Below are 26,981 nucleotides of genomic sequence, written 5' to 3'. Positions count from 1 at the left end.
TAACAGTGCAAGGCTGCTGGAAGCTGGCAGGGCTGTGTTCCTGTAGTGAGGGTGACATTGGTGTTGCGGCCTTTGTTACACTGGTAGATAATATGGAAAGCTTCTGGTCAAATAAAACTCCAAAACAGAACCAGGAGCAATTACAGCAGCACTGACGGGCCAAGCGTGAGCTTGCCTACAACCTGGAATAGGCTTCACTTGCGTCCAGTGCCCCCCCCAGCTGTCAGGCGCTGCCAGGGGAAGCTGTCAGGCTCTGGCAGCCAGCCTGGGCCCGAGATGCTCTGCGGCTTTGCTCCTGACCCTGCAGGCTGCATGACAGAATTGCCACCGGTTTGCTGCCCTGTCGCACTGTGTGCACTTTAGTCCATGCTCATTGACTCCCCTTGCCTCGTTTCACAATGGGAAGGAACCTCCCCGGCTCCACGTTTCTCACAAGACATCAGCTAGCAGTGCAGGTCCTGGACTTGCTTGAATTTCTGTGCAAGACACTGGGTGGAGCAGGTGCCGTAGAGCTGGCAGTGAAGCCAGGCACAATGACTACAGGGCAGAGGTGCCCAACACCCACGTCTCCTTTATTGTGTTTGGGTGTGAGCTTCTGAGGCTTGGAGCATGGTAGTACCAAGGTCGAGAAAAAAATCTGGGAGGTAAGGAGGCTTCTGCTGAGCCAGCCGTAGTCCATGAGCTGCCTGTAAATCACAGCAGGGGGGAGGAGGTAGGGCTGATGTGTGGATTCCTGAGTGTCTGCATTAGTCTTTGTCCTTTCCTGCTGATAAAATTGCTGAAGATGTGAGCATTTGGAGTGAAATTGTCTTTCTTGTTGTTGTTGGTGTTTTTTTTATTATGGGATTGATTATTGCTAGTGGGCTGGGTGCTTTGTTTTTACTGTGATTAAAAAAATGGTATAGAACTTTTACTTCCTGTAATAAACCTATTATTTTTATGTGAAGAAGAAATGTTCTTTCTGAGGTCATTATGTTTTATGGTACATTTTTGTTTGCTCTATCAGTCAGTCAGTCTCATTCTTTCTTTCTTTTTTTTTTTTGTGTGTGTGTGACTACCCCACCCAAAATTCCTCAAAGTTAAACACAAGAGAGGGTATGAAGCTGACTCATTGCAGGACTAAGAAAGTAACTAAGGTTCAATTGTATCCTAGGGAGGGGAATATTAGCACAGATCATTGTAGCACTTTGATAAATGCAAGCGAAATACCTAACATAGGTTAAAATTCGTGGCAAAGGATAAGGAAGGCTGGCATGTGCATTTCCATCCAACAAAACAATTTATAAAAGAATGTGTTAAACTGTTCTAAAGGTTTATGCTACTTGATAGTGGAACTAATATTTACCTTGTTTGCCATGATACAATTATTTTGGAAAAAAAAAAAAATCCTCTGACCACCGTAAGAGGAAAGCAGCAGGTTTTTTAAGGGTACTGTCTAGAATATCACTGGTGGTAGTAGCATTTTTCATGTCTTACAGGCATCGTATTTTACTGCATGTACTTGATCAGCAAGTGGAAGGGTTAGAAAGACAGGACAGAAATGAAAGGTTGTTTTTCTAATACATACAATATTAAGAGTATAATGCATTAAAGAAATGAGATGATTGCATTGCACATTTTTTCCCTAGAAAACCTGTTACCGTTCATCTAGTAGAAGACTCCGGTTGCTACTTTCTTTCTAGAAATGATATAGGAATAAATATCATGCTGAACCTTTAAGTCCTATTTGTAGCTTGTTTGCAATTAATAATTTTCTCTTGCTTTCAGTTGAAGCATCTTGTCATAATGGGGATGAAACAATTGAAACAATTGAGGCTGCCGAAGCACTTCTCAATATGGACTCCCCTGGTCCAATGCTGGATGAAAAAAGAATAAGTAAGTTTTTTATGAAAGCAAAGCAGTCTATGTTTGCCTTGATTGCCTGTTTGAAACAAGGAGGGATTCAGTATTGTGTGATTGCATGGAATGGGTAGGAATATTTTGCTTCCAGGTAGACTTTACACATGTAGTTTGGATATCAGAAATCCAGTGTTGTAGGCACTGAGGAATTCCACTGCTTTGAGAACATGTTGATGCCAGAGTTGAACATTGATGGGTAAGGAAGAATCAAAAATTAGAGGGAAGGTGTGAACAAAGTGAGGTGTTTAGACTGCTCTGTTTTGTTTGGCTGATAGAGGATGAATCTGTTTATGTTTGCCCAGAGAAGCTGTGGATGCCCCATCCCTGGAGGTGTTCAAGGCCAGGCTGGAGGCTTTGGGCAACCTGGTCTGGTGGGAGGTGTCCCTGCCCATGGCAGGGGCGTTGGACTATAGATGATTTTTGAGGTCCCTTCCAATCCAAACCATTCTGTGATTCTATGTTGGTAAGACAGAAGAATATATACTTATGTGTTTAGATTGCATTACCGATGAATAAATACGTGTGAGCATGTTGTAATAGTGCTTTTTAGGGGAGCGGGTTATTTCATTAAACTGTTCTGTTTTAATACTGGTTCTGATTGTGGGTGGATATATCCAATTATGAACTGCTCTCCTCTCCCATGGAGGCAATAAGTGTCATAGTTTTATTTCATTCTATGTTTAAAAGTCCTTGTGGCTGTGTGAAAATATTCCTCTTGTCCCTTTCCCTTAAGCAACTATGTTTGGTGCAACTGAAGATGAAGATATGGTAGCTCCTATTACGCATGTGTCAGTCACACTTGATGGGATCCCTGAGGTGGTGGAAGTTCACCAAGCCCCAGACCCTTACGCTGAGTCACCAGAGACTCCTGAATTTGAACAACCAAAGAAGAAAAAAGGTAAGATGCTATTGCAGAACAGTAGTGTGGGGTAGAGAGCAGTCAGTGGCATGCTTATCTCCCCTCGTGAGTCTTTCAAACCATGCTGGATGTCAAGTCAGAATAACTCGGGGTCCTCAGCTGGAAATACAGAGAAAGTATTTTCTTACTGGGAGTCCAAGCACAAATACTGATGCTTAGATACTGATGATGTTGGAGACGTAGCAATGATTGCTTATCTGACAGGAAATGTGGATCTCTGCTCGTTCCTATTTATAGGTTCTTTAGAGGAAAATTGCATTACAAGCTACAGAGCATGTATTGCCATGAATGCTGAAGTATTTTAATTAGCTCTTATTTTGCTTCAACTGAAAATGCTCGGTCTGTGCAGAATATGGGATCAGAATGAGGGCTTTTTTTTAACCTTTCTTCAATATGAACTGTGCTTTTTTGTTTTTTCTTCTTTCTAAATAGCTGCACGCTATAGTAAGTGCCAGTCCCATTTGCAGTAGATAACATTTGCACGGTGGGTCGAGGCCCCGTCTGTTGAATGATGGTCCACTGGAGTCAGCGCTGTGCCAAAGAGTAACGAAGTCATGTGGTGTTAGTGAAAGCAAACCACAACAAAAATTGGAATTAAACAGACGAGTTATGTTTCTGCATGTAATCCTAGGGCTGAATCAGAGCACTAGGACTTTGACACATTCCCCTGCAGGAAAAAAAAGTCATCCATAACAGGGCTTCTGCTACCCTGCTACACTTCTGCTGCATGACAGTACATTTTTGCTGCTAATGCAACTACCGTACCTTCAAATGTTGGGAGTAGTTATCCGTGAAAGACATCATACGGGCCTCTAGAAATGCTGCGGGAGCTTCCTGAGCATCGTGTGTGTCACAAGGTCTGGTAGGGACGGGTGTGGGCCAGGAGCTCTCTGATTCCCGTCAGAAAGCTGAACTGAAACTGCTGTGGAGGGGAGCTTTACCAGCAGCTGCCCGAGAGTGCTGCTGGGGAAACTACCATGAGATAACCAACAGTAAAAGGACTTTAACTGTTGTTTTTGGTTTTTTTTTTTTCTTTTCTTCTTCTTCTTCTTAATGTTGGCTGCTATGTGGGTCAAAACAAAGAGCCTCTGTCTGCCAGACTTTTAACCTCTTTGGCTTGACACTTTCATACCCTGTTTCTTGTTGTACTTCTGCTTACTCCCACTCCTTCCTCCTTGCTAGCTGTAGGTTAAAGTCAGTTGCTCCACATTGAGTGTTTTTTTTAATCATTATATCGGGTAGAAGAAATGCTAGAAAAGATACATCAGCTTGAAGTTTCATTAACTGCCAGTTTTCAATGAAACTGGGACTCCTTCAGATAGATGTTCTGATCTGAGTGATGCTGAAGTGTTATTTCAAAATGTGCAGGGATTTATAAGGCATTGGCCTACAACAATGCTGCAAAATGTTACTTAGTTTGTAGTGCATTTCTAATGACATGCAGGTTTTATTAGTTTTGTTTTTCAGACGTGCAATCTGTTTCCCTTACTTTGTTCAATTTTGTGGCAGAGCAAAGGACTGCAGACATTTTGCCATATGCATGCCAGCCATGATCTACTTACGGGCTTAAAGCATATAAAACCCAACAGCTGAAGTTGTAGGGTTGCACTGTGTAGAGCACTGCTAGCTAACTGAGGTGGAATGGCACTGCCAAGTAGAACTTCTCCAAGAACATGTTCTCCAGAAGTGACGGGGTGTTTTTACCTATTTTCCTTGTGAGCCATTCTGCTGCAGCATGTGCGCTGTATCCACCCATCAGCTCAACTCCAAACCCATGCTCAGCAGGGTGGTTGTAATCGTGAATATCTGAGCACTGAGCTGTTGAACTATGGATCAAAAGGGCTGGAAGAACAGAGGGATGTCAGAGAAAGAGACGTGGATATTTGCTATATGAATTCCTTTAGTTCCAGTTTTGCTAGTGCAAAGAAGTGTATTAATCTTTTTTCTTGTTTGATAAAAAATATTCTGTCAGGATGAACATCTCATTTTCTAAATATCACGTTCATTTGTAACAGGAACGTCTAACTTGAAGTGTTTTTACAACCACGAAAATGGAAAAGTGGAAATAAAAATCATACATTCAATTATCTGTACGAAATTATGGTAGCCCCTCTCAGCCTCTTGCACATTCTTCACCCTTCCTCTTTGTAAAATTCTCTCCTAAAAAGGAATGTAGTAATGTACTCTGAAATGTAACAAATGCATGCTCTATTGAACCAAAGGAGGAAGTGTGCTAACGCTTAATGTACTTTCAGTAAATATCTTCTTTTAAACAAAGGAAACATATCTTGTGAGTCTCTGCTAACTGCGTTTTTGATAGTATCAGTGTATGAAGATTATAGCTCGCAGTGTCGTCTAAAAACATCATCTTCAGTTATCTCTAGTCCACTTACAGAGCAGTAAAATCAATACCCTTCTGTAAACAAGTTTCACATACTTCACTGATTTCTAATTTTGGATAGGTTTGTGGTAGAGGACTGTCCAGATAGGATGTCTTCAAGTAGTCTAGGTTGAGGTAACAGAACCTAGAATTGCTGCAGCAGCAGATTTTATATTTAGTAGCCTAGGTAATCAGAAGTGCACTATATGTGAGCAGCACTTATGTTTCCTGAAGCTGACCAGCAGTAATTAAGTCATGACTTAATTGAGACTTCATCCACTTCATTTGCTTTAAAACACGTTCTCATTCAGACACAGGTAATTAATTACATCAGAGGAACACTCCCTATTCCTTGACTGCTTGTATTTATATGTGGGCAAGAGTGGGAACGAGATGAGCCCTGAACACAGCCTTCCCATAACGTGTAAGGGGAGAAAAACACCCAAAGTTACCCCGAGGGATTTCCAGTGCCATAGTAGCTGACCTACAGAAGAATGACTTCTGGATGAACCCATAAAAGACTGTAGGAGTGGCCTATAGAAAAATGACTCTTATTGAGCAACCTGGTCTGGTGGGAGGTGTCCCTGCCCATGGCAGGGGGTTAGAACTAGACGGGTTTTAAGGTCCCTTCCAACCGAAACCATTCTGTGATTCTATGACTTCGTCTAGACTAACATGTCTAGGGAAGGAAAGGAAAAAAGGACATTTTTTGCAACCAGTGATGGTCAGTGGTATAAAGATTCTAAAAATGTACTCCAGTAGTTCTTAATTGTTTCGTATGACCACATATGACAAAACCAGTATTGTAAGATTTCTTCCCTCCGTCGTCATTCAAATCAAGGAAGGCGTTAATGGCCAAGGTGGTAGCTGAGCTTTGTGTCCCATCCTCAGTCATGAATCTTGTCTGAATTGAAGCAAGAAAATGTGAGGACTCCAGGCATTCCTAGTCTTCCCTCACTGCAGCTGTCAACTAGCTATCCCTCCTCCCCTTCCCGTTCGGGGGAAAAAAAAGGGAGGGAGAAAGAAAGGAAAAAGTGCAAAGGTAGACTTAGCAAGACTGTGAATGACAAAAGGTGAGAGTGCTCAAACCAGTCTTTCTTATGACTTCTCAATGGATACCCGGAAATCTAAAACAAAGCAGACAGCCCAGGCTGGCATTGAGCATTTTTGTTGAGAGCTAGTGAAGCTCCCTAACCCTTATTCTGTGATTCTTTGCTTATTCTGCAGTTTTGTCTTTTGTATTAAGGAAGCCTCTAAAAACAAAACTGAAAGTGGAATGTCGTTGTGATGGGGATTGCACAGACCTATTTGTCTTACCTCTGTAGAACGTAAACTCCTCTGGAAATGCACTAAGTAGAGAAAAAGAAAAATACTTTTCTTTAGATCTTTATATGTGACAGTAGGTTAATTGGATTAGAAGTGCGTTTCTGTGAGTCCTGTCTGCTAGGACTGTTCTGCCTCAAAGGAGCAGAGACAGTATGTGAATAATTTAGGTATTGTTAACATACTAAAGATCACTGCAAAAGCTGGTAAGAGGAATTTATCATTTCATAAATACGTTCTGAAGATTTCTGATTCACTATAGTAGCTGTCAAAGCTGATATTGAACGGGATCTAATGAAGGAAGAGGTTCATGGTTTGATCTTGAAAAATACTTCAGTATGACTTAATTTTTTTATTCCACTCATGTTTAGATAGTTGATTTCTCAACATTTTCAAATTACTGTCATCACCTGTAACTAACTTCTTTCAGTCATCACACTAGACAGAGCAACTGTGTTTATGGCTTTAAAAAGCAGTGTTTTTCAGAGCCACTTACTGGTTCTGCTGGACTTAAGAAACCAACCAACTTTCTTTCCTTTACCTGTAGCCAGCATTGAGAAAGGAATAAGAAAGATCAGGACTGAGAAGTGTTTTCTTCACGTGACAGTGCAGTTTTCTTCTATCAGTGGGGACTTCCAGACAAATAAGCAGACAATTTTGTTTTATCCCTAAATTCCATTTTGGCAATGGCTGAACAAGATAGTTCTCTGTATTTAATTGAGCCTTTTCAATTGAAACTCTTTTGACCACAGTTAATAGCTTATTTTGCTCATCTCTTCTGTATTAAATGCTGTTAAGAGGACCTAAAAAGCCACGTAAGTTTCCAAGGCACATGGACTTTGGAAAAGCGAGCATAATTTTTACTATAAGCACAGCAAAATCATAGGGGAATCAATCATATTGCAGAAGTTGAAAAAACTCAGAATAGAACTGAATTCTTAAATGATTAAAAATTGAATCTTCTCTGAATTGAGAAAACAAGTATCTTTCTTTTTTAGGTCCTTCCTTGTTATTTTTTTTTCTTTCATTTATTTATTGTTTTCCTAAGCTGAAGTTGATTCACTGGTGGTTTATTTCAGGGAAGAAGCCAAAACCCTCTCGTCCTGAGTCCCCTACTACAACTCCGAACATATCTGTGAAAAAGAAAAACAAAGATGGAAAGGGTAAGTTCAAAGAGTTGTCACCAAAATTTTTAAAATGAGTATTGTTTCTGACTGACATGTGAAAAGGAGCAGTTCTCTAGTTTCCCTGTGATGTAAAAACAGGTCTTGTGTTCAAAGACATCTCATTGTAAATTAAGTAATAAATAAATAAATAAATGGTGGAAGAGACTTTTTTGTGAGGTACCCAGTTCCTAGGGAGAATGATTTATTTCTCATTTCAGTTGCAAGGGTTCTTGGAAAATCCTCAGCCTCCCACAGAGGCTGCTGTGTTTCAGGCAAAGTCTTGGGGAACTCTTTGCATTGTATTAGGGTTTCTTGGGATGTGGTTATTTTGACAGATGATCTTTGAAAACATTTTCCATCTGCGTGTGTCTAATTCTGCATGAGGAGATAATCAAGGCTGCCAGCTGGCAGTGGGAAGTACCAAGCCCTCAATTTTGAGGGAAGTTAGAAAGCAGCTAGAAGACTTGGGCAGACAGCTTGGGTTTTTGACACTTCTTTAATTCCTCCTGTGTTCAGAAGGAAACAACAAAAAAAAGTACATTACTGATACAATAAATTGTTTCCTCCATATTAGATTTCTTCACAGTGTCTGGCAATTTTGTCAGCTAACTGGTGGTTGCTTTGCTGTTGTTCCAGTTCCCCCACTGACCCAACCTGGGTTTTGAATGGCAGCTTTGATACGCTGCGTGCCACCAAGTCCTGTGCACAGCAGGAGGTGGAAATGAGCCTCTCCTGGGTCACCACAAGTGTCACCACACATGGCTAGGGACTGAGGAGCTTTTCTTACCTGAACGGCTTGCATGTGGTGCAGTACTCACCAGCAGATAAGCACTGCAACACGTAAGAGGTGGTAGGAGAGTGTCACACTCTTGAAATTAAAAAAAAAAAAAAAAAAAAAAAAGCTACGTTGACAAAGGAGTGTATTTGCTTTTGCAGAGGGATTTTCTGCAATAACAGAAAAAATGTTTACAAGTGATAAATATTTAAAAATAAAAAATGCTTTATTATTATCATTGTTGTTGTTATTATGTAAGACCCGATTTTTAAATGAAATAAAAGAATCAGAGGAACCTCAAAATAGTGCTGTAATGAAATAATGGAAAATATCAAAGCAGCCATCCACAAAGTTAAGCAGCAGAAGAGTCTAAGTGTTTTGTCGCTTATAGCAAGGATACACCATAACATTTGTCCATTGTTGCAAAATTGTTAATTCAGAAGGAATTAAAAAGTGTATTGCCTGAAACCACGAAAAAAAGCTTCCACAAAAGCATAATTGTTTAGCATTTTGAGGAACACAGAATTGAAGCAAAAAGGGGTGTTAGTGGCCATGGTACGGAAATAGCTAGAAAGTTCTGTGTCTCTCAGTATCCACAATGTCCCCCTGAGGAGAATGTGTATGTTAAAATACCAACTTCTCCATTTAATTATTTGATGCAGTGCATGGAGCAAATTGTGAGTTTTCTACATATTTCTTCTTCAGCTGTGGCTCACAGGAGGTTAAAAATCCTGCCTGTGAGTCAAACGGCCAGCTTTGTCGCAGGCAGTCCCTCTTCACAGTGATTTTCAGCAGCTAAACAGTGACAGATTTTCAGTCTGCCTTCATGCAGCTAAGCATTTTTAGTCTAGACTACAACAAAAGCACCCTGGATTAGATGGGAAGTGGCTGGGAATGCTCTCGTTCCTGACTGACACGGCGTCCTGCCTGAGCAGTCTTAACCTTTGCCTTTGGGCTGTCCGAAGGCAAACAGGCTGACATTTCTGACATTTTCAAGTAAGCTGGAAGACATTTGTTGCAAAGCCAGCCAGATATTTTTTTTCTTCCCTCCAGAGATGTTCACTTTTAAAGTTTCCACCTCCTGCAGGAGCTGTTAAGGTTTTGTACTGTCAGGGCTGATGGCATTGCTGAATATTTGCAAGTCCCTTATAATGGGAGCTGGCTGGGTTAACTGACCAACCCAGAACGTTGATGTGGGCAATAATGTAGCTATAGCGATTATAATATAGAAGTTTGGAAGTCTTAAGAGTTTGTAGGATGCCTCTAGTTTATACAAAGTTCAGACTCGTGGCCATGCCGGTTGAGAAGACTGCAGAATGAAGTCGAAGCTAACAGAAGAGATCCTGTCATGTTCTCATCCACTGCACATCATTTTTGTGAAACTGCAGAAATCTGCACATACTGACTGTCCTTTCTGTGTTTTTGCATAGTACTTGTGTGAGGAGATAATTTCACGCGAGGTTTTTCTCTGTTCTCAGATTAACAATGTCTCACTAAAAAGCTTTTGTACAGCTTCAACTGTCCAAAGGGACATCAAACACCAGTAGCCTTAGAAAAAAAATAGGCAAAAGGATTGCCTTAGTTATACAAATTTAGGCTCTTTAAATGTGCTTTTGGATCAAAAATGCAATTTTTATAGTAGTTTTAAGTATTCACAATCTGTGATTTTGAATTGTGTCTCTTTGTACATGGTAAACACCGGACAGGTGTGGTGGATTTCCACGTGTAAGTGTTTGCGCCTGCTTCTTTGTAAAATGAAGTTTGAATGTTGCCTACCACAAAGTGCAAGCTCTCGTTGAGTTTATAGGAAAGTTAAATAAATAAATAAGTAATAATAATAAACAGCAGCAACCTTTCTGAACCTTATTTTCCAAGGTTTGCTACCTTGGTTTATACCACTGATTGCCTCCATATAAATCTAGTTGTTAGGCTTTTGTTCAGCCTTCTATAGGCCAGACACCTCAATTCAGCAAAGTCTTTGAGCAGGGGCTTAACTTTCAGGCTTCAGAGGATGGACCTGAATATGTTCCTGTTCAGGTAGAGCAGTTAGTGACTGCTTCTGTCTAGATTAGGCATGAGAGAAGCATATGAATGGGAGGTGAATGCTGTGTAAAAAGGGTTGTTAGGCATTGGAATGGGCTGCCCAGGGAAGTGGTTGAGTCACCATCCCTGGAGGTCTTTAAGAGACGTTTAGATGTTGAACTTAGTGATGTGGTTTAGTGGAGGACTTGTTAGTGTTAGGTCAGAGGTTGGACTGGGTGATCTTGGAGGTCTCTTCCAACCTAGACAATTCTGTGATTGGAATGGGATGTCTTAGCTTGACTGACACCCAGCTATGTAGGTTACAGACAGGGTGTTCAGACACCCAGATTAAAATAACTAACAAGAATTTCTTCCCATGCCCCTCTGTCACTATTTCCTGGTGTTAATGATTTATTACAGTGCATTCATAAACATACCAGCTTCTTAATTTTTAGGATATTTAACTCATTAATAAAATATGGTCAACTAACATTTTTTTCTGTTTCCTGAAATACCTTTATTTTAGGAAATACAATTTATCTTTGGGAGTTTTTACTAGCACTGCTCCAGGACAAAGCTACATGTCCTAAATATATCAAATGGACTCAAAGAGAGAAGGGCATTTTCAAACTAGTCGATTCCAAGGCTGTTTCCAGGTTGTGGGGAAAACACAAAAACAAACCTGACATGAATTATGAAACAATGGGTAGAGCTCTCAGGTACGTGCATTTTTAATAATACTGTCTTTGTTGCCATAGTGTTTGCATGCATTGAATGTCATATCTCATTTGTGTAACAACAATAATAAATTACTGTTCTGTCAGCTTGGGAAATAAAGAAGTTATTTCAGCAAAATAAGTAAGCAAAAAGTAACCCTTACTAACCTAAACCCCGAATCAGTCACCTGCAGTTTCAGCTTGGACATTTTCAGTGCTGCTGACAAGCATACATCTTTACAATCAGCCCCAAAACCAGACTGAAGATTCTGAGTGTGGCAAGCTTTTTATGTAAAATTTTAATCTCCTCTCTCTCAAAAAAAAACTAAATTTAGGTATATTAGAGTTAATGAAATGATTTCTCCCCACGGCAAATGATCCAGTTCCCAGTGGAAAATACAGTTTTATAATTCAGGTTTGCTTGCACTTCTATGGACTTGTGTGTGCAGTTTTAAAACATCATGTCATTTGCAGATTGGATTGTTGTTTTTTTTTTGTCTTGTGCAAAAAAGACTGCAAAATAAGCAGACACCCATGAACGTGGATGATGCAAGCTTCAGTCTTATCTGCTGATTGATAATTGTCTGGCTGAACAGCTCCACATTTCTGTTCAATTCCGTTCATCCCTCACCTCAGTATGCCTGATTGTAAATTGTCATATTGATTTGCAAATATAACTGAAGTAGAACTCTCCTGTCCTGTTGTCTTTGCTTTCTTGTAGTTAAAATGTCTGTATGTGTTCACTGGGGAGTAAGCACAAATTCAGGTAAATTAAAGGATTGGCTGACTTGAGGAGAATTAGAAGTTTCATAGGACTTTAAAGCAGTATTCATTTATAGCAGAGCTGCCAAATCACAGAGCTCTTTTCTTTCTCGTCAGTGTTATCTGATGTTGAAATTAAAAGGCTACAAGAAATACCATTAAAAAGTGTCATTTGAGGAAAAAATATGCTATTAATTTGGACACTCCTTTGTAATCAAGAAACTAGGCAGATAAAATATTAAACCTTAAGCCCCTTCTTCCTTGTTACTGCTGGTGTTATTTACTGCTTTTTTGTTGCTGTGTTTTTTATTTAGTTAGGGGTTTTGCAAAAACACTCTAACTTGTTGATGTATGTTTGCTTTAAACAGATATTATTACCAAAGAGGAATACTGGCCAAAGTAGAAGGTCAGCGCCTAGTGTATCAATTTAAAGAAATGCCAAAAGATCTCGTCTATATAGATGATGAGGATGCAAGCCCTAGCACTGAATCATCAGATTCAACTTTGCTCTCAACTCCTGTGGCCAGTAGAAACCAGTCGAGCAGATCTAGAGCGTCTGCGAACACTGGAACAAAGGGAGGATCCACCACAGTTCTAAAAACAGGAAATTCGAAGCCTGCTAAGCTTAAGGAGCACGTAGAAGTTGTACAGCAGCAGACACCTGGCTTGACTTCAGAAGTTCTGAGGACAATGCAGTCTACGCAGCCAGTACATCCCACTCAGCTTTTTCGGACAGTTCATGTAATGCAGCCATTGCAGTCCATCACAGAAGGACAAGCGGCTGTAACCAGCAATGTTGCAGATGAAACGTTAAATCCGTCAGTTCAGAATATAAGGTAAGAAAATGTCAAGAACACAAACGTATGAATAATAATAAATTCACTGGAGGGTGGCTAGGTAGACTAGTTTGTTTGTTGCGCTTCAGAAAAATCACTCGTCTTGCAGTTGGATTCAAGTGAAGCAGAAGCTGTGCAGGTGATCCTGGGAATTTTTTTTTTTACAGGACACTTCAACATGCACACTCATAAATGCTCGGTTTTGGTGGAGGGAAGCACATCTTTCCTGCAGGATTAGGTCTGATGCAAATCCGTTAGAAAGGAAGAATATACTACTTTTTAAAAAAAATTGGTATCGTCAGTTCTGTCCTGCAGCAGAGACAGGATTTTCATGGCTCTGCTTTTTCACAGACTGGTGTCTTTGCTTTTGGATTATATATGGTGTGTCTGGAAGATCCCATCAAAAAGACTTACCTTCTTGCTTAATTCTTTTTGTTATAAAGTTGTCATCTCTTTCGTCTCTTATATTGTCCCCAGTTACAACAGGGAAAAGCTCAGTTACCTACTCAGGCATTTTGCTGCTGTTAAAAGAGCATGTTACTTTGATTTTAGAACACGATTAACGGAATAATCTCATGGGAGTCTGTCTCCTGAAGTAGTCTGCAGTTACAAGTCATGCTTCCATGCTTCGTTTGTAAGTAAACTGGCTAATAGTACACAGCATTTCAGCATCATCACTCCTTTGCACCTACATGCACATTGTGAGTAGCATCCAAATTGGAGAGGCTTTAGAAACGATCACTCAAGCCTTATTCTACCTTAGCCTGAAGCGTCCCCTGATGGGAGCTCCTTCATCTCCGCTGACTGCAAAAGACCTGAAACAAATGTTCTTATAATCTCGGCCCTCCTCCGCAGGAGTGTCAGAATTGTAGATGGTGATTCTGGACCTGGACCATAGCAGTTTCACAAAAGCTTTAGGAAGAACTTCTTTACAGAAAGGGTTGTTAGGCATTGGAATGGGCTCTCCAGGGAAGTGGTTGAGTCACCATCCCTGGAGGTCTTTAAAAGACGTTTAGATGTAGAGCTTAGTGATGTGGTTTAGTGGAGGACTTGTTAGTGTCAGGTCAGAGGCTGGACTGGGTGATCTTGGAGGTCTCTTCCAACCTAGATGATTCTGTGATTCTGTGGTATAATTCAGGAGATGCACATTCTTAATGAATCAGGAACATTTTTTTTTTTTTCCTGGGACTTGCTCTGTTAAGGTCACTGTTTGAAGGGTTATTGTGTTATGCTGCAAAATGTCAGTAATGTTTTTTCCTGCTCCCTTGCTCTGTTCCCTCCTTGGAAAATTACATCTAGAGCCACGAGTAGATCTGAAGTGGTACTGAGTGTCTGAGGTTAACGGTGGAATGTTGTCAGATGGAAATAAGTAATGGCATTAATGAGATCAAATAATTACTTCGTTTCTAAAGAATAAATTTTGCTCTCTCACCTCTGCTACTAGAGGGCTGTTGTAAAAGCCAGTCAATTATTAAAACTGTACTTATATATGAAAGGAAGATAGATTAAGGGAAATCCAGGATAGTAATTACAGTTCGTTCAGCGAGAAGAACTAAAACTGCCTATATCAGCTTTCAGTGACTGATAAAATAGAATCAATATGAAACATTTTAGGAGATAACCAAGTGGCTGAGGAAACTGAAGATTTTCCATTTATATAAAGGAAATGACAAACCAAGACTTCAGCTTCAATCAACAAAATATATATATTCTCTCTTCTTTCTTTGGGATAAAAAAAAAAAAAATTTCACTGGTCTTTCTAGTTCGGATCCTGTTTGTTTTTTTTTTTTTCCATAAGAATTATGGAATGGTTTTCATACATGTTGCAGTGTGAAAAAAATCACGCTGAAAAGAGAAACTCACTGGTTAATAAGGGTTGCAAGGGATTAAATATATTGAGCCAAGAAAGCAAGAATCCTTTTCATGGTTACTGATAGGCACTGTACAACAAACTGGAAGGAGTTACCATTTTTAAGCAGAGAATACCTGTTTTCATTCGTCTTTCGATTGTAAATGCCTAAGCTGAAATCAAATCGTTTTGCTTATTATTCTAATGAACTAGAATTAACTCAAGAAGTACATAGGGGAGGGAAAGGTTATATGTCATCAGAAGTTTATGTAAAAGTTATTCTCTGATTATGAGGAATTTGACAAAAAAAAAAAAGAACTAGTTTTGAAATTTATTTAGAAAAATAATAATCTGTATCAGTTTGATGTGTCTTTTAAGGTTTTAAAGCTCATATTTTAGGAATGAAGCTGTATGTACTGTGCAGTCCTATGATTCCAGGGTTGATGAAGGATTTAATTACCTGCAAGTTGTAAAAAAGTGACTAGGTTAATAATAGTGAAAGGAAATGAGTACAGGCATAACTGAAGCTGTGCAGTACCATTTAAGTCAGGAGAAAAATATCATTAAACATAAATAGCGAGAGAGTATAGCAATTTACAGAACTAAATAGCTGTGGGCTAGATCTATATTAGATTATATATTAAGACCAATATCAACAGTATAGATACGTAAATCTAGTTATACAGACAGATATAAAAATGATAATAACGAAGAGAGTATCTGCTAGACCCAGCAAGGCAAGCAGTCCATCCTAAGCTTTGGAAAGCTGCACAATGGCATTATGGCCTGCTATTGCATTACAGTATTTCACAATTAGACTTTGGGCAATAAGCTGGGGAGAAAGTAGTAGGGCTGATACACATGTGAAGTTCAGATGAAATAAAAGCTGTAGAAAGCTCACAATTCTGTATTGCTTCAGTTCTGCCTTTCTGCTGTGTAACTTTAACAATGTTCCATGAAGACTTCAATTGCACGTTTCCCAGCCATGATGACCAAGTATCTCAGATGAAAATAAAAGAAAAAAATGCGTTGGACCTTTCCAGTGCAATTCAATTACTGACTGTTGTAGAAGTATTCTTGATTAAGAAAGCAAGTACTAAGGTGTTTGAGCTGTTAGAGTGGAAAAAAACAAAAGCAAATGTGTCTTCATGCTTTTAAACAGGATGGGCCAAGGTGCTGACAAATTCCGTGCAATCATTGCTTGCTTCAGGCTCTAGAAACACAATTTGACATAATTTTTGCTCAGTTTCAAACTGCACACTTCAAACCTTTTGGTGAGAAGGAAAGGCTTAGTGAACGCTTTTGGAGCATATGCGTTAGGTCTTGTTTTTTAATAAAGTTTAAACAAAACAACTGGATTTTAGCTTTGTTTGTTCAAGCAGGCATAAATCTCTAGGAGTTGAACGTGGTTGTGTACGTGTTCCCAAGTGCCTCAGTGGAGCTACCGTGAGGGACAAACTGACTGGTCTACCTAATTGAAAAATTCCCAGCATGTGTGATTGCCAGCCGAGGACAGGGGCTGACAAACCTTGCGATGCACGCACAGCCTGTAGGATTGCGTTTGGAATCACTTCTTAGTAGTTTTATAGGGAAGGAGGAGGACAAAAAGCACCAGTCGTTGCTAGTTGCTGCTCGGAGGCTGAGGCATGTGGTTAATTGAGGTCATTTGGGAGAAATAGCAAGCAGGGCTTGGGAGCGTTCCCCAGAAGTTTTTCCAGCACATACTGGCTAGTGGTCAGGCTCTGCCTTCAAGCATGAATATCTTGGACCCACATAATTTGTCTCATGTAACGTAGCTTCTAAAGTTTTATTCATATGAGTGTTCTTTCTTCGTCATATGAATGTTCTTCTCTCTGCAGCTATTTGCTTCTGTCTTGTTGTGAGGAGAAAAAAAATGATTAACCACATACTGCAGAGAAAATACTGAAGGGTGAGGTTAAAACAATTGGCTTCTTTACACTTAACTGTAAGTGACATGAACACGCATCTTCTCTTGTTAAAAGAATCGTATTTGAAGGCTGCTGTGCAGGGTTTGTGTCGCCATCCTGTCCTTGTGCCAGCTGGCATTGCCTGGTGAAGTCCGCTCCTGAGAGCATCACGGGGAGAGTGGGGCACTGGTTCCCCGGGTTGCCCAGGGAGGTGGTGGTGTCACCGTCCCTGGGGGTGTTCAAGGAAAGGCTGGACATGGTGCTTAGGGACATGGCTTAGTGGGTGACACTGGTGGTAGGGGGATGGTTGGACCAGATGGTCTTGGAGGTCTCTTTCAACCCTAATGATTCTGTGATTCTGACAGAAATGGGAATGCCAGTGAAAAGTGGGGGCTGGCTCTTGGCAGGATACAGGCAGTGCCTTTGCTTACAGCTGTTTCGAAGCTCTTGCAGAGTTTTGTGTAATAATTTGTGTGGAGGGCAGTGTCCTACACCCACTCCGAAGTGCTGCAGCGTGCAACACCGGGCAGATGTACCCTATCTTCAGCTATAGCTTCGTTCTTGCTGTCGCCTGTTTTTGCTATAGTCATGCTTCATAGCAAAGCAGAAACAGGCCTGAGTGGTTTAAAGAAAGCTCTTGTCTTACAGGTGGCTTTGTGGAGCTTTTTATACCAGTTCCAGTATGCAGGAGACTGAAGTACTGCTGGCCCGGGGCAGATGGCTCTTCAGTCCCAGAGCTTAAGCAGAAAGGCGACGATGTAGTGCTAAGCCAAGCTTAGGAAATGGGGCAGGGTCATGCCATTTAAACCAGGTTTTGCTGACCAGGAAAAACATTGAGTATCTTGGATGGGAATACTCCAAATTGCAAACCCGCTGCTGCTCTGGCTTGGTGGTTGCAAGTGCAGCTGCTGAAATTTCCAGTTGTGTGACTGGGAGCTTAATTTGGCATCGTGTTTCCAGTGATAAGACAAAAAGAAAATGCCTCTCTGGATGACTATTCCATTTATAAATTTTCCCAGTGAGTTGGCTTTTTAAAGGAAAATCTCTTTGAATTTTGCACTTGTAAAATCACTCAGTTTAAACCAGAGTAACTCACGCAGGTGATCTGGTTTACACGGGTGTTTTATTGGAATAATTGTGGAATTTGGAGGCACTAAAGTAGTCTTGGGATTCAGCTCCACGTTCGTTGGGTCATTTTGTGTGTAAAGGGTATCCCTCCTGTTGCTGTAAAGTGTATTTCTTCTGTAAGGCTGAGGCCTTACCTTGTCTAGGTAGCCTAGGATATCCTGCAGGGCTCTGAGGTGCCTGGGTTTGGGCAGCTGATTGCACTCAAATGACTAGTGCTGCGGGCACAGAGAGATGCACTTCCACTTACCTGTAATCAAGAGCAGCAGTGGTTCAAGATGGGATGTCTTCTATGTAGTGAGGAGAGGCTCCCATAATACTAGCAGTTCAGAGAGGATGAGGTTGTGGATTTGGATTAATTTAAAACATTGCGTCACTGTTTCATACTGACTGTGTGGGACATGGCTGAATTTTCTAGCTGACAGCTCCATATAGCAAGAAACCTCCAGCCTCTCTGGCTGCAGAGAGATCCTGAGCAGTGCTTGAGCAGGCTCCGGGCTCTAAACACAACGTTTCTTCAAAAATTCAGTTTATTTATTTATTTATTTATTTTTCTCTGTATTTTCAAGTTGTCTTTGTGATAGCTTGGACAGAGCATGTTAGAAGACGAGTATCCAGACTCTGTTCTGTAACTTGGGGAAAAGCTAATACAGACCCCAGAGGACCGGTGGGATATGCTCTGTGTGTTCACTTCCGAATTGGAGGACTACTGCATCATGATTCAGCCACAGCTTTCATCTTGGCCTTTTTGCAACCTTTGGGGTAGAAACTGTTGCAGGAATTCATCCTGGAGGTGACGCAAGCATGGACCACAGTGGCGAGATCCTCATTGAAGAGGAGGAGAAAGTAGCTGAAGGTGAATCGTGTTTTTTTCTGGCTGTGAGCATGCTGTGTAGGAACGGTGATAAAGCCAACAATATGCCAGCACGGTGGATTGTCCCGACAAGCAGAGGGAATTACCTTAGAAAGCCATGTCTACCCCAAGCAAACACATAGGCTTTCTGCTGTTGTTCCTTAATTTGTAAACTAGCTATTTGGGGTCTGACTGCAGCCATGCTGATGCTGAAAAATGCACAGACTGGTCATTTAGCATGGATTTGTGAACACTGAAAATGTGATTACAGCTGCTATTTCAAAGGAAACATTTTCTTCATCGTGTGTCACGTAGAGATGTTAACTTGTGTGAGTTGTGCAGCGAACGTCACTGTTGTGTTCTGTAAAAACACTTTGCACCCTGTCTGCAGTCACTGTGCTCGAGCTTGCCTGGCCACACAGACACACAGAGACAGTCTGGCACTGTCCTACTGACACTTTGCATTGACCATCTGCTTTCCAAAATCCAGTCCTTTTTCCCTGAATAAGAATGTGATCCAAATTTACCCAATGTCAGCTGATGTTGTAGCCCATCTGCTGAATAAAAGCCATCACAGGTGGCAGTCTTGGCAAAGAGCTCACTGGGGTTCTGGGATGGGAACGTGACCGAGGGAATGGGATGCCCGCTGAGGTCTCTCAGATGATCAGAAACATCTCCTGGCTATTGTGTGGGAGGCCTTTCTTTCACCAGCCAGCATCAGAGCACGTTTTGCCTGTTTGCAGTTAGATTGAGTGCCTACAAGAAACTCTCATTTAGCTCACAAGAGGCTAGAGTTTCTCAGAACATTGTTATGATAGGGCCAACTTATGCCAAGGCAAAGCCTCCAGTTAAAACTTTCCATTTTGAGTTGAATTTCTGCAGCTGAGAAGAGTTTTTCTTAAGCCCGTTTCTGTGGAGGGTAGGAAGAAGGCTGCTGAAGGCAGAAGGGACTTTAAGGTCACCTGGAGAGGTTCGTTTTGCTTCTGCACAGTGGGAAGCTATCTGCAGGAATACAAGTTCACATGTTTTTGATGCTGTCAAGAGAGGTGGAGTTTCTGTGGGTTTCTGTTAGTGGGAATGTTCCTGAATTTTAATTCAGGTGAGTGTGTGATTTTGAAAAGCTCTGAAAAGAAAGCTGTAAGGACACTAGGCTTGAGAGTTGAGTCCTCTGTCCTCATGATAACAGATTACCTTGTCCAGACGAAGAACAGCCAAGTTCTGCCCTCCCTTAGTTGAAGGTTCTGTTAAGATTTTGCATTCAGGCATCAAGTCCCGTGCTACATCTCTTGGACATCTACACCCAGACTGGTTGGCAGCTCCCGTCTGTGTGGTTTGCACTGTAAGAAGGCCAGGCTCTGTCTGTGATACATGGGGATGAAGTATTGACAAGACTTTTGATGACTCTTAAGAGTATGATATAAACGGTTGCAGCTGTGGAAGGGCTTGCAGTGATGGTAGAGCATTTGGCCAAGCATTTGATGGTGGAGTTGTGTTTGGCCAGGCCTTGCTATATGCACTCAGAGGAGATTGCCTCTTGACTCAGGCATTTGAAGTGGTTCTGACAAGCCCACCCCACCCCTTGGCCTCCCTCGCTCTTCCTAGGCTGATTGAATGAGCTGTCTGTAACCAGCTAGTTGAACAAACGGGGAAAGTCCTTGGAAGTTGGCCTGTTCATCTCAAGGCCATTATTTCCCCAATAGCTGTGGATCGAATGGTGTGTATGCTTGGAAGGGAATTCTCTTACTTCTTTCTCTCTGTGTATTTCTTCATATTGCCTTGTTTCTTTGTTGTTGTTGTGCTGTGAAATACTTCATGTACCTTGGCTCGTAGCTTCAGTTCTGTTTTGTATGTTCTTCCTTTCTCTTATTTCTTAATTTTTTCATGAATTGCCATGAATAAACGTGTTTCTCCTTCCTGTCACTTAGTGTTTGCTTTATCACTCCTCACCTCTTGGTAAGCTAATGTGATGTTGCACAATTCTAGACTGTTAACAGCACCAAACGAACCAAGGAGTGCATTATCACGTTCTGCCAGGCTGAAATGGCTTCAGAATTTTTGTCATTCTGTTCTCAGTAGAAAGCAGGCTGCTTTATGGCCACATTTCCCTTTCATCACTGTTGCTCAATGTTCTTGTTCTTTCTGTAACCCCAGCAGGAACTTTTAAAATAATGACCCACTAGATTTGTACCTTAGAGTTGGAAGGGTGTTAGCAAGTTGACAGTGAAATTCATCACCAACATAGCAAAAAACGCAGCTGAAAGCACCCGAAGTCTTACAGCCCAGGGATCACCTTGAGTCGTGTGGGTTGGGTTTTTTTTTGGTAAAACAGACAAAAAGATTAACCAAACATATATTTTTTTTCTAGTGATGTTCAAGGCAAATAGCCTGAGCACCTAGATCTTGGTTTGTAAACAGGTACAGTTGTACTATGCACTATTTTTGAAGGCAAAAATTTGGCTTGGCCATCCTTACTGTAAATAACAAGGCGTAGTAGTTATGGTGCAGTGTGCTGCTTAGTCCTCAGCTTGTAGGCACATCTGGGACATGCTTCCCTCTGGCAAGTTCACACTTTGTGTGTGTGTGTGTGCATATACACGTTTATATATGTGTGTGTATATATAATATATGTATCTTGACTGGAGAAAATGGAGCATCTGGAATAAGTTGTTAGCTATGGTATGGGATCTGCTTTCATGAGATATAAAATGGCTTGACATCAATACAAAAACAATTGCAGTATGCTGAGAAAAATGCTTTGGTTCAGTCCTCAGAGCGCCTAGAACTTTGCAGAATACCCTCTGCATTGATTAGATGAATTTTGCAGTTTTTGAGGTCGTCATTTGCAGCCATGTAACAGGTAGAATCTTCTATTTCTATTTTATTTCAAAACTAAACACCTAAAGAACAAGAACGTATCTTCCAAGTCATACTTGCATGGCATACCAGCACAGGCTACCAGCTTCAGCTGCTGCTTTTCAAACTTGAAACTATCGAGTTGATCTTAATCCTTCAGACTCAAGTACGTTGCACCATGGATTGAGGAGCTGGCTTGGTATCCAGTGTCTTACTCAGATACTTTCAGTGTTTTTCTGATGGCAAGTGTCAGTTGTCCTTCCCTTCTTACTTGTTCCACTTGTGTTGCTGCTTCCTGTAGACTTGGATGGATTGAGCTGTATTTACATGACGTTGTGATTTTGCTGCAAGTTTGTTTAACTGTTGGTAATTTACATAGTTTTTAAAAAAGCTAGTGGATGCCCTCCTCCTGTTACTGGTTCTGGCGTGGATATTTGTGATTGTTCCGTCAAGCTCCCAGGGGAATTACTCAAAAAGAAGCAGTTAGCACTGGTGACCCTTAGCAGACTTGGGGAACCTTGGTGGTGTCATTCTGAGCCTTGTGTTTTAAGCTCCATTGCGTGTACTTGAGCAGCACAAAGTTCTCCAGAACTTGAAAAAAAAAAAAAAAAAAGAAGTGATCAAAGCGATCATTTCAGCTGGTGCTTCGTCTCCCTGCAAGCCCATTTCCATGAGCATCTTCCTTGGGCTCTCTCTAGTTGTATGAAAGAGGAGCTCAATACTGAGCTTAGCAGCTGCCCCTCTGCACTCTGGTGTCAGTAGCATCAAATTTTGTGTCCCAGCTATATAGCCTGGGTGATGAGACCTGCATGGGAGCCTCATGGGCTAGTATTTGGATTTGCTACAGCATCAGTCTTGGGTACCGCTGACCTCCTTGTCTTTCTAGAGAAAGCGAAAGCTACAGATGCAGATTTTATTCCTACCAAGCCACGTGGGAGGTGGGGAAAGGCTCGCCTGCAGCAGGGACCGGCAGCTAGGGGTTGTTCAGGGAAGAGCTCAGTGCTTCGAGCCTGGTGCCAGCTGGGTTTCTGGAGTTGCTCTTGCTGGGGCAGTCTGTGGAGCTCAGCTGGAGGCCTTTCCCAGAGGACTGAGCTGAGGGAGGGCTGGGAAATCCTCTGCAGATGTTCCTTCACTTGTCTCTGCTGCTGCACTAAGGAAGAGGGAGTGCAGCTCCCTGTGTCGTTGGAGTAGCAAGCAGCAGTATCTGCAGCCACATTTCCCCCTTACTTCAAGTTTTGAATACACTGAGCCCGATCTGACGGGTCAGTGGCCAAATGCTGGAAAGTAGGGATTTCACAGAGCTGTAGAAAAAGAGGTAGTACCTGGGCAGAAGGACTACAGAAAGGAGGACATTCTGTGATATATATATGTATGCAATCCGTACAGCATGTTATGTCGTGCGTGGACTTGAAAGTACAGATATGGAAGGTAAGTTGGTTTCTGTCTAAAGTAATTTCAGCAGAGGTAGAGAAATAAGCTAGGCGGAGGAGGAGATGGTTATTTTTGTTTCCATCCAGCATCAAATATGTTCAAGAAAATACAAGTGAGAGCTTAAGACTGGAAAATTGGAGGAGGACAGGCAGGAGAAAACATCGGAGAGAAGCAGGAATGTTAGAGAGAACTTTGCAGAACAAATGAGAAGAAAGAAAAAGATTGTTAGAGGCAGCGTGTTGGTTTGGAACAAGCTATGGTAGGGTTTTGAAGCAGTTAAACCCTTCCTTTCCTTTTTCCCTCCCTTCAATGGAAATCATTTGCTTTGCAGTGAGCATGTTGTGGGTTTTAGATAGATATATATTTTAAACCAAGGTATGTTGCATGACTGAGCTGTGTGTGTTTCAGCCACATCTCTGAATCACCATTTTCCACTGTTGTGTTTGTATACGTCAGTGATGTGGCCGTTCATCATCTAACTTTGCCCTCAGCATAAATACAGAAAGTAATGTGGTACCCAGGTCTGCCAGCCTGAAACTGATGGGATCATTCCTAATTTAAACTTACATTTTGGGAGCAATTTCTGTTCAGCTGCCTTACCAGGAGCGTACAAGTCTGGCAGACAGCGAGCTGTGTGTCCTGGCTGTCTGAGAAGGTCCCGGCTCGATCCACCGTTACAGTGCAGATACTTTAGCATATAGGTAAAGACATACGGATGTTAGGAGAACTGAGGGCTGGCTTGTGACTTACTTGAGCTGGGGACCTTGTGAAATGGATGGCAGAGGTCTAGTGGGTCGTGCTCGTGCTGTTTGTTGATGCTTGAGACGGAGATCTCGGATGCAATTCCCAAGCTTTCTCATGAACTACCAAATGTCCCAAAGGCAGGCTGTTGAGTTTGGCGATGGTAGTATTGCTCATACAGAATACCTTCACCTTGGGAGCTGTGTTGCTGAATTCAGGGGTCAGGCCCGGTTTTTGTTGTGTTAAGAAAGTGACTGCTTCCCCTTTTGCAGTCTTTAGATAAACGTTCATGATGCCAAGTGATTTTTCAATAGTAAATCTATAATTATTTTTAAATACTCAGCATGGAAGTGTTCTGACCCTGTAATCTTTTCTAATCCTAATAGGACTTTACAGACTCCAACCCAAGTTCCAGTGGTTGTTTCTCCTGGAAATCAGCAGCTGCATACTGTAACACTCCAGACGGTGCCTCTTACTACGGTGATAGCCAGCACAGATCCAGCCTCATCAGCAACACCCCAAAAATTTATTTTACAAGCCATTCCTACTTCACAGCCCATGACAGTTCTTAAAGAAAATGTCATGCTACAGTCTCAGAAGCCAGTCTCGCCTTCTTCCTCAATTGTGTTGAGCCCAGCACAAGTTCAGCAGGTTCTCACCAGCAGTGTGCAGACAATTTGCAATGGAACAGTCAACATGGCTTCATCTCCTTCCTTCACTGCCACTACCCCAGTGGTAACTTTTTCACCCAGCAGTTCGCAGGTGGTCGCTCATCCATCTGGCACAGTGATCACCTCAGTTATTAAAGCACCAGAAACGAAACAGATCGGCGTACAAGGAGCGCTAAAAGAAGAAGACAGTGACAAATTAGATGATACCGAGCAGTCGGAGCAGAGGTTTCAGCAGCAACCGTTTGTGATGGTAGTATCCAGTTCAAATGGTTTCCCATCTAACGTGCAAGTGAAGCAAGAAGATGAGCCATTGGAACCCAATTCATATCAATAAATTTTTAAAAAAGACCCTGTGGATGATTATTTTCATAAATGTGATGGGACCTTTTCAGTTATGTATATATGATTTGATTCAGAAGCAAGATGTTATAAAGCTACTTAATTTCTGCAGATAATTGTTAGAATTCATGCTTTAGAACGGATTTTGATTTTCTGTTAATTGCTAAATGTTATCATATAAATAAAATTATATATTACTCGTTTCAAAATACAGGCATGAAGGAACATGCTTTTCTATGAAGACTTTCTAAAAGTTTCAGACTTCTTTCTTACTGTACGTTTTCAGCCTGTTGCTGATTTACATTGCAGTAACATTATTATAACCTTTTCTGTTTAATCTATACATGTATCACTTAACTTTTGAAGCAACAGTTACTTTTAATGGGACATTTTCATTCCATGTGTATGAATTTTTATGATCAAGTATCTGTTTCATATCAGTGAATTTACATCAGTTTTAGGCTCTGATAACCAGGTATCCTCTTGCATTTTTTTTGCAGCACAAGCTATTGTGTGTGCAAAATTGAATATACACTCCTATTGAGAGTACAAAAAGCATTTATTCCAGTAATGGACAATGCCATGTCTATATTTTATACGAAAACATCAGATATATTTAATTACAGAAGCTAACGGCATCACTACAGGTGCAGATGTTTCATGCCATTTTGTGACTATGAAGCTTAACAATCTTGCTTTCTACTTCAGATTGTTTTGTAAGGGGGGAGGGAAATGAAATATATACGATTTATGCAGGTGTTCTGAGATTAATACTTCTAAGAGTTCTTTTTGATTGTAAATAATGTACATTCAATGTCACAAGGAAGTTTTTTCAGCTAATTTGTTTCCATACAAATTTTTGATAGATGCAAATAAGATCATTATGTTTAGAGGTCTAATGTTATATGTATTCATATTACAGAGTGAATTTGTATTTAAAGACAAATTTTTAAATGATGGAGCCCTCTGAACCTTGGGTCCTTGCCTTTTGTATTTTTAATTGGTTTATTATGAAAATAAATCAAGCGGAAAAACATTTTTCTGTATTTACTCTGAAACGTTTTTAGATTAATACAGTGTTTTGACGACCACTGTGAATAACCAAAACACACTGGACAACGTGATTAATCAGTGTGGGTCTCTGGTGGGACATGAGCAAATAAGAAATTGATTAATTGCTTCTGGACAGACTTGAACACACCCTACATACTGTGAGCATGTGATGGCATGGTATGCCGTGAAACAACACTACTTACTGTATGGCTTTGTAGCTCAAATGAAAGTTGAGCTGTGTCCAAGAAGTGGTCTTTTCCATCGCTTCCCAATATGTTCTAAACAGCCCCAAACTTTCCATGTAATTTTGGGGTGCCATCCATCACAAAGGTCCTTGTGGCTTGTGTACTTACTGGCTGTTGGCTCAACCTAGCCAATTGCAATGTTTCAACAGGAGGTGGATTAAAAATAAGTATGATGTCTAGTGAGATGAGTAGAACGTAAAAATTCAAGGAAATACGTCTTTCTATAAATTTATATAGATTTACTGATTCATAAGGTTAATTTTAAACATGCAAGTAGTAGAAAAACTAAAGGTGAAAGAACACTGACAGGAATCTCTTGCTCTAGTTAAATAGAATTATAAAACTATCTAGCGAGCAGTGCTCTGACAGAGCTACCCTGGTCTTTGGCAGCTGAAACTGCCTCGTTCACTTGAACATGTGGCTCTCTTCTCTCCGACTCCCATGCAGTTAGGGTTCGACCCACAAACCCGCACCCCCGATCCCATTTTCAGGAAGGCTGGCCGTACCCAGAGCCAGTGACGCTAGCGAAGTGGCGGTGGTTTGTGTGGCAGGGCACTGCTGGCAGCATTACTAGGACTGTGAGCATTGTGGAAGTACATCTCCTACAGCTCATCCTGAGGGCTTTCTGTTTTACATTGACAAAACTCTGGAAGAGGCAGGCTACTCTTAAGACTACAGAATAAAGACTTTTTCCTGTAGGATGGATATTTCTTAACACTAGGAAACCTGAGGTGGTAACTGACGTTACAGTGTTTTTAATAGAGTGTGGTTTTGCTGACCTGTTTACTAGATAAATGAAAAACCACACCACAAGGTTACAGCTTTGTGTGTATCTCTTGCTATAGATGTAACTATCATGAAAAAAAAATGACGTGGGCAGCTTAGTTATGTCAGATAGAGAAGTGGAGGAAACCTCCTACAGACAATAGGAATCTATTGTCAGCCCTCTGATGTGTAAGTGAAGGCTTTTATTCTTTAGGCTGCAGTGTGTGACCCTGGTGTACCCCTACTCCTGGGGTCTTCTCAGTGCCGTAGACCTCCAAGAGAGGAAGGAAGGCAGAAGCGGGAGCCAAGCACAAAATGGGGGCTCGAGCA

At 41.2% G+C, this 26,981-nt stretch overlaps 1 protein-coding gene across 11 annotated transcripts in view; it reads left to right on the top strand.

Moving 5' to 3' along the window:
• The window catches only part of ELF1 (E74 like ETS transcription factor 1), an 88,224-nt gene extending 62,600 nt beyond the window's left edge, over positions 1–25,624 (top strand). For all 11 annotated transcript variants that reach the window (XM_040540961.1, XM_040541009.1, XM_040540972.1 and 8 more), the window contains 6 exons: positions 1,768–1,875; positions 2,633–2,797; positions 7,601–7,684; positions 11,011–11,203; positions 12,331–12,798; positions 23,965–25,624. In XM_040540961.1, the coding sequence (XP_040396895.1) occupies positions 1,768–1,875; positions 2,633–2,797; positions 7,601–7,684; positions 11,011–11,203; positions 12,331–12,798; positions 23,965–24,583 (1,637 nt within the window). In that variant the 3' untranslated portion in view covers positions 24,584–25,624. The remainder of the gene's footprint in view (positions 1–1,767; positions 1,876–2,632; positions 2,798–7,600; positions 7,685–11,010; positions 11,204–12,330; positions 12,799–23,964) is intronic.
• Positions 25,625–26,981: the final 1,357 nt, after the last annotated feature.

This window comes from Cygnus olor, chromosome 1 (genome assembly GCF_009769625.2).
Source record: "Cygnus olor isolate bCygOlo1 chromosome 1, bCygOlo1.pri.v2, whole genome shotgun sequence".
Taxonomy (NCBI): domain Eukaryota; kingdom Metazoa; phylum Chordata; class Aves; order Anseriformes; family Anatidae; genus Cygnus; species Cygnus olor.
This window is presented reverse-complemented; position numbering and strand designations above follow the sequence as displayed.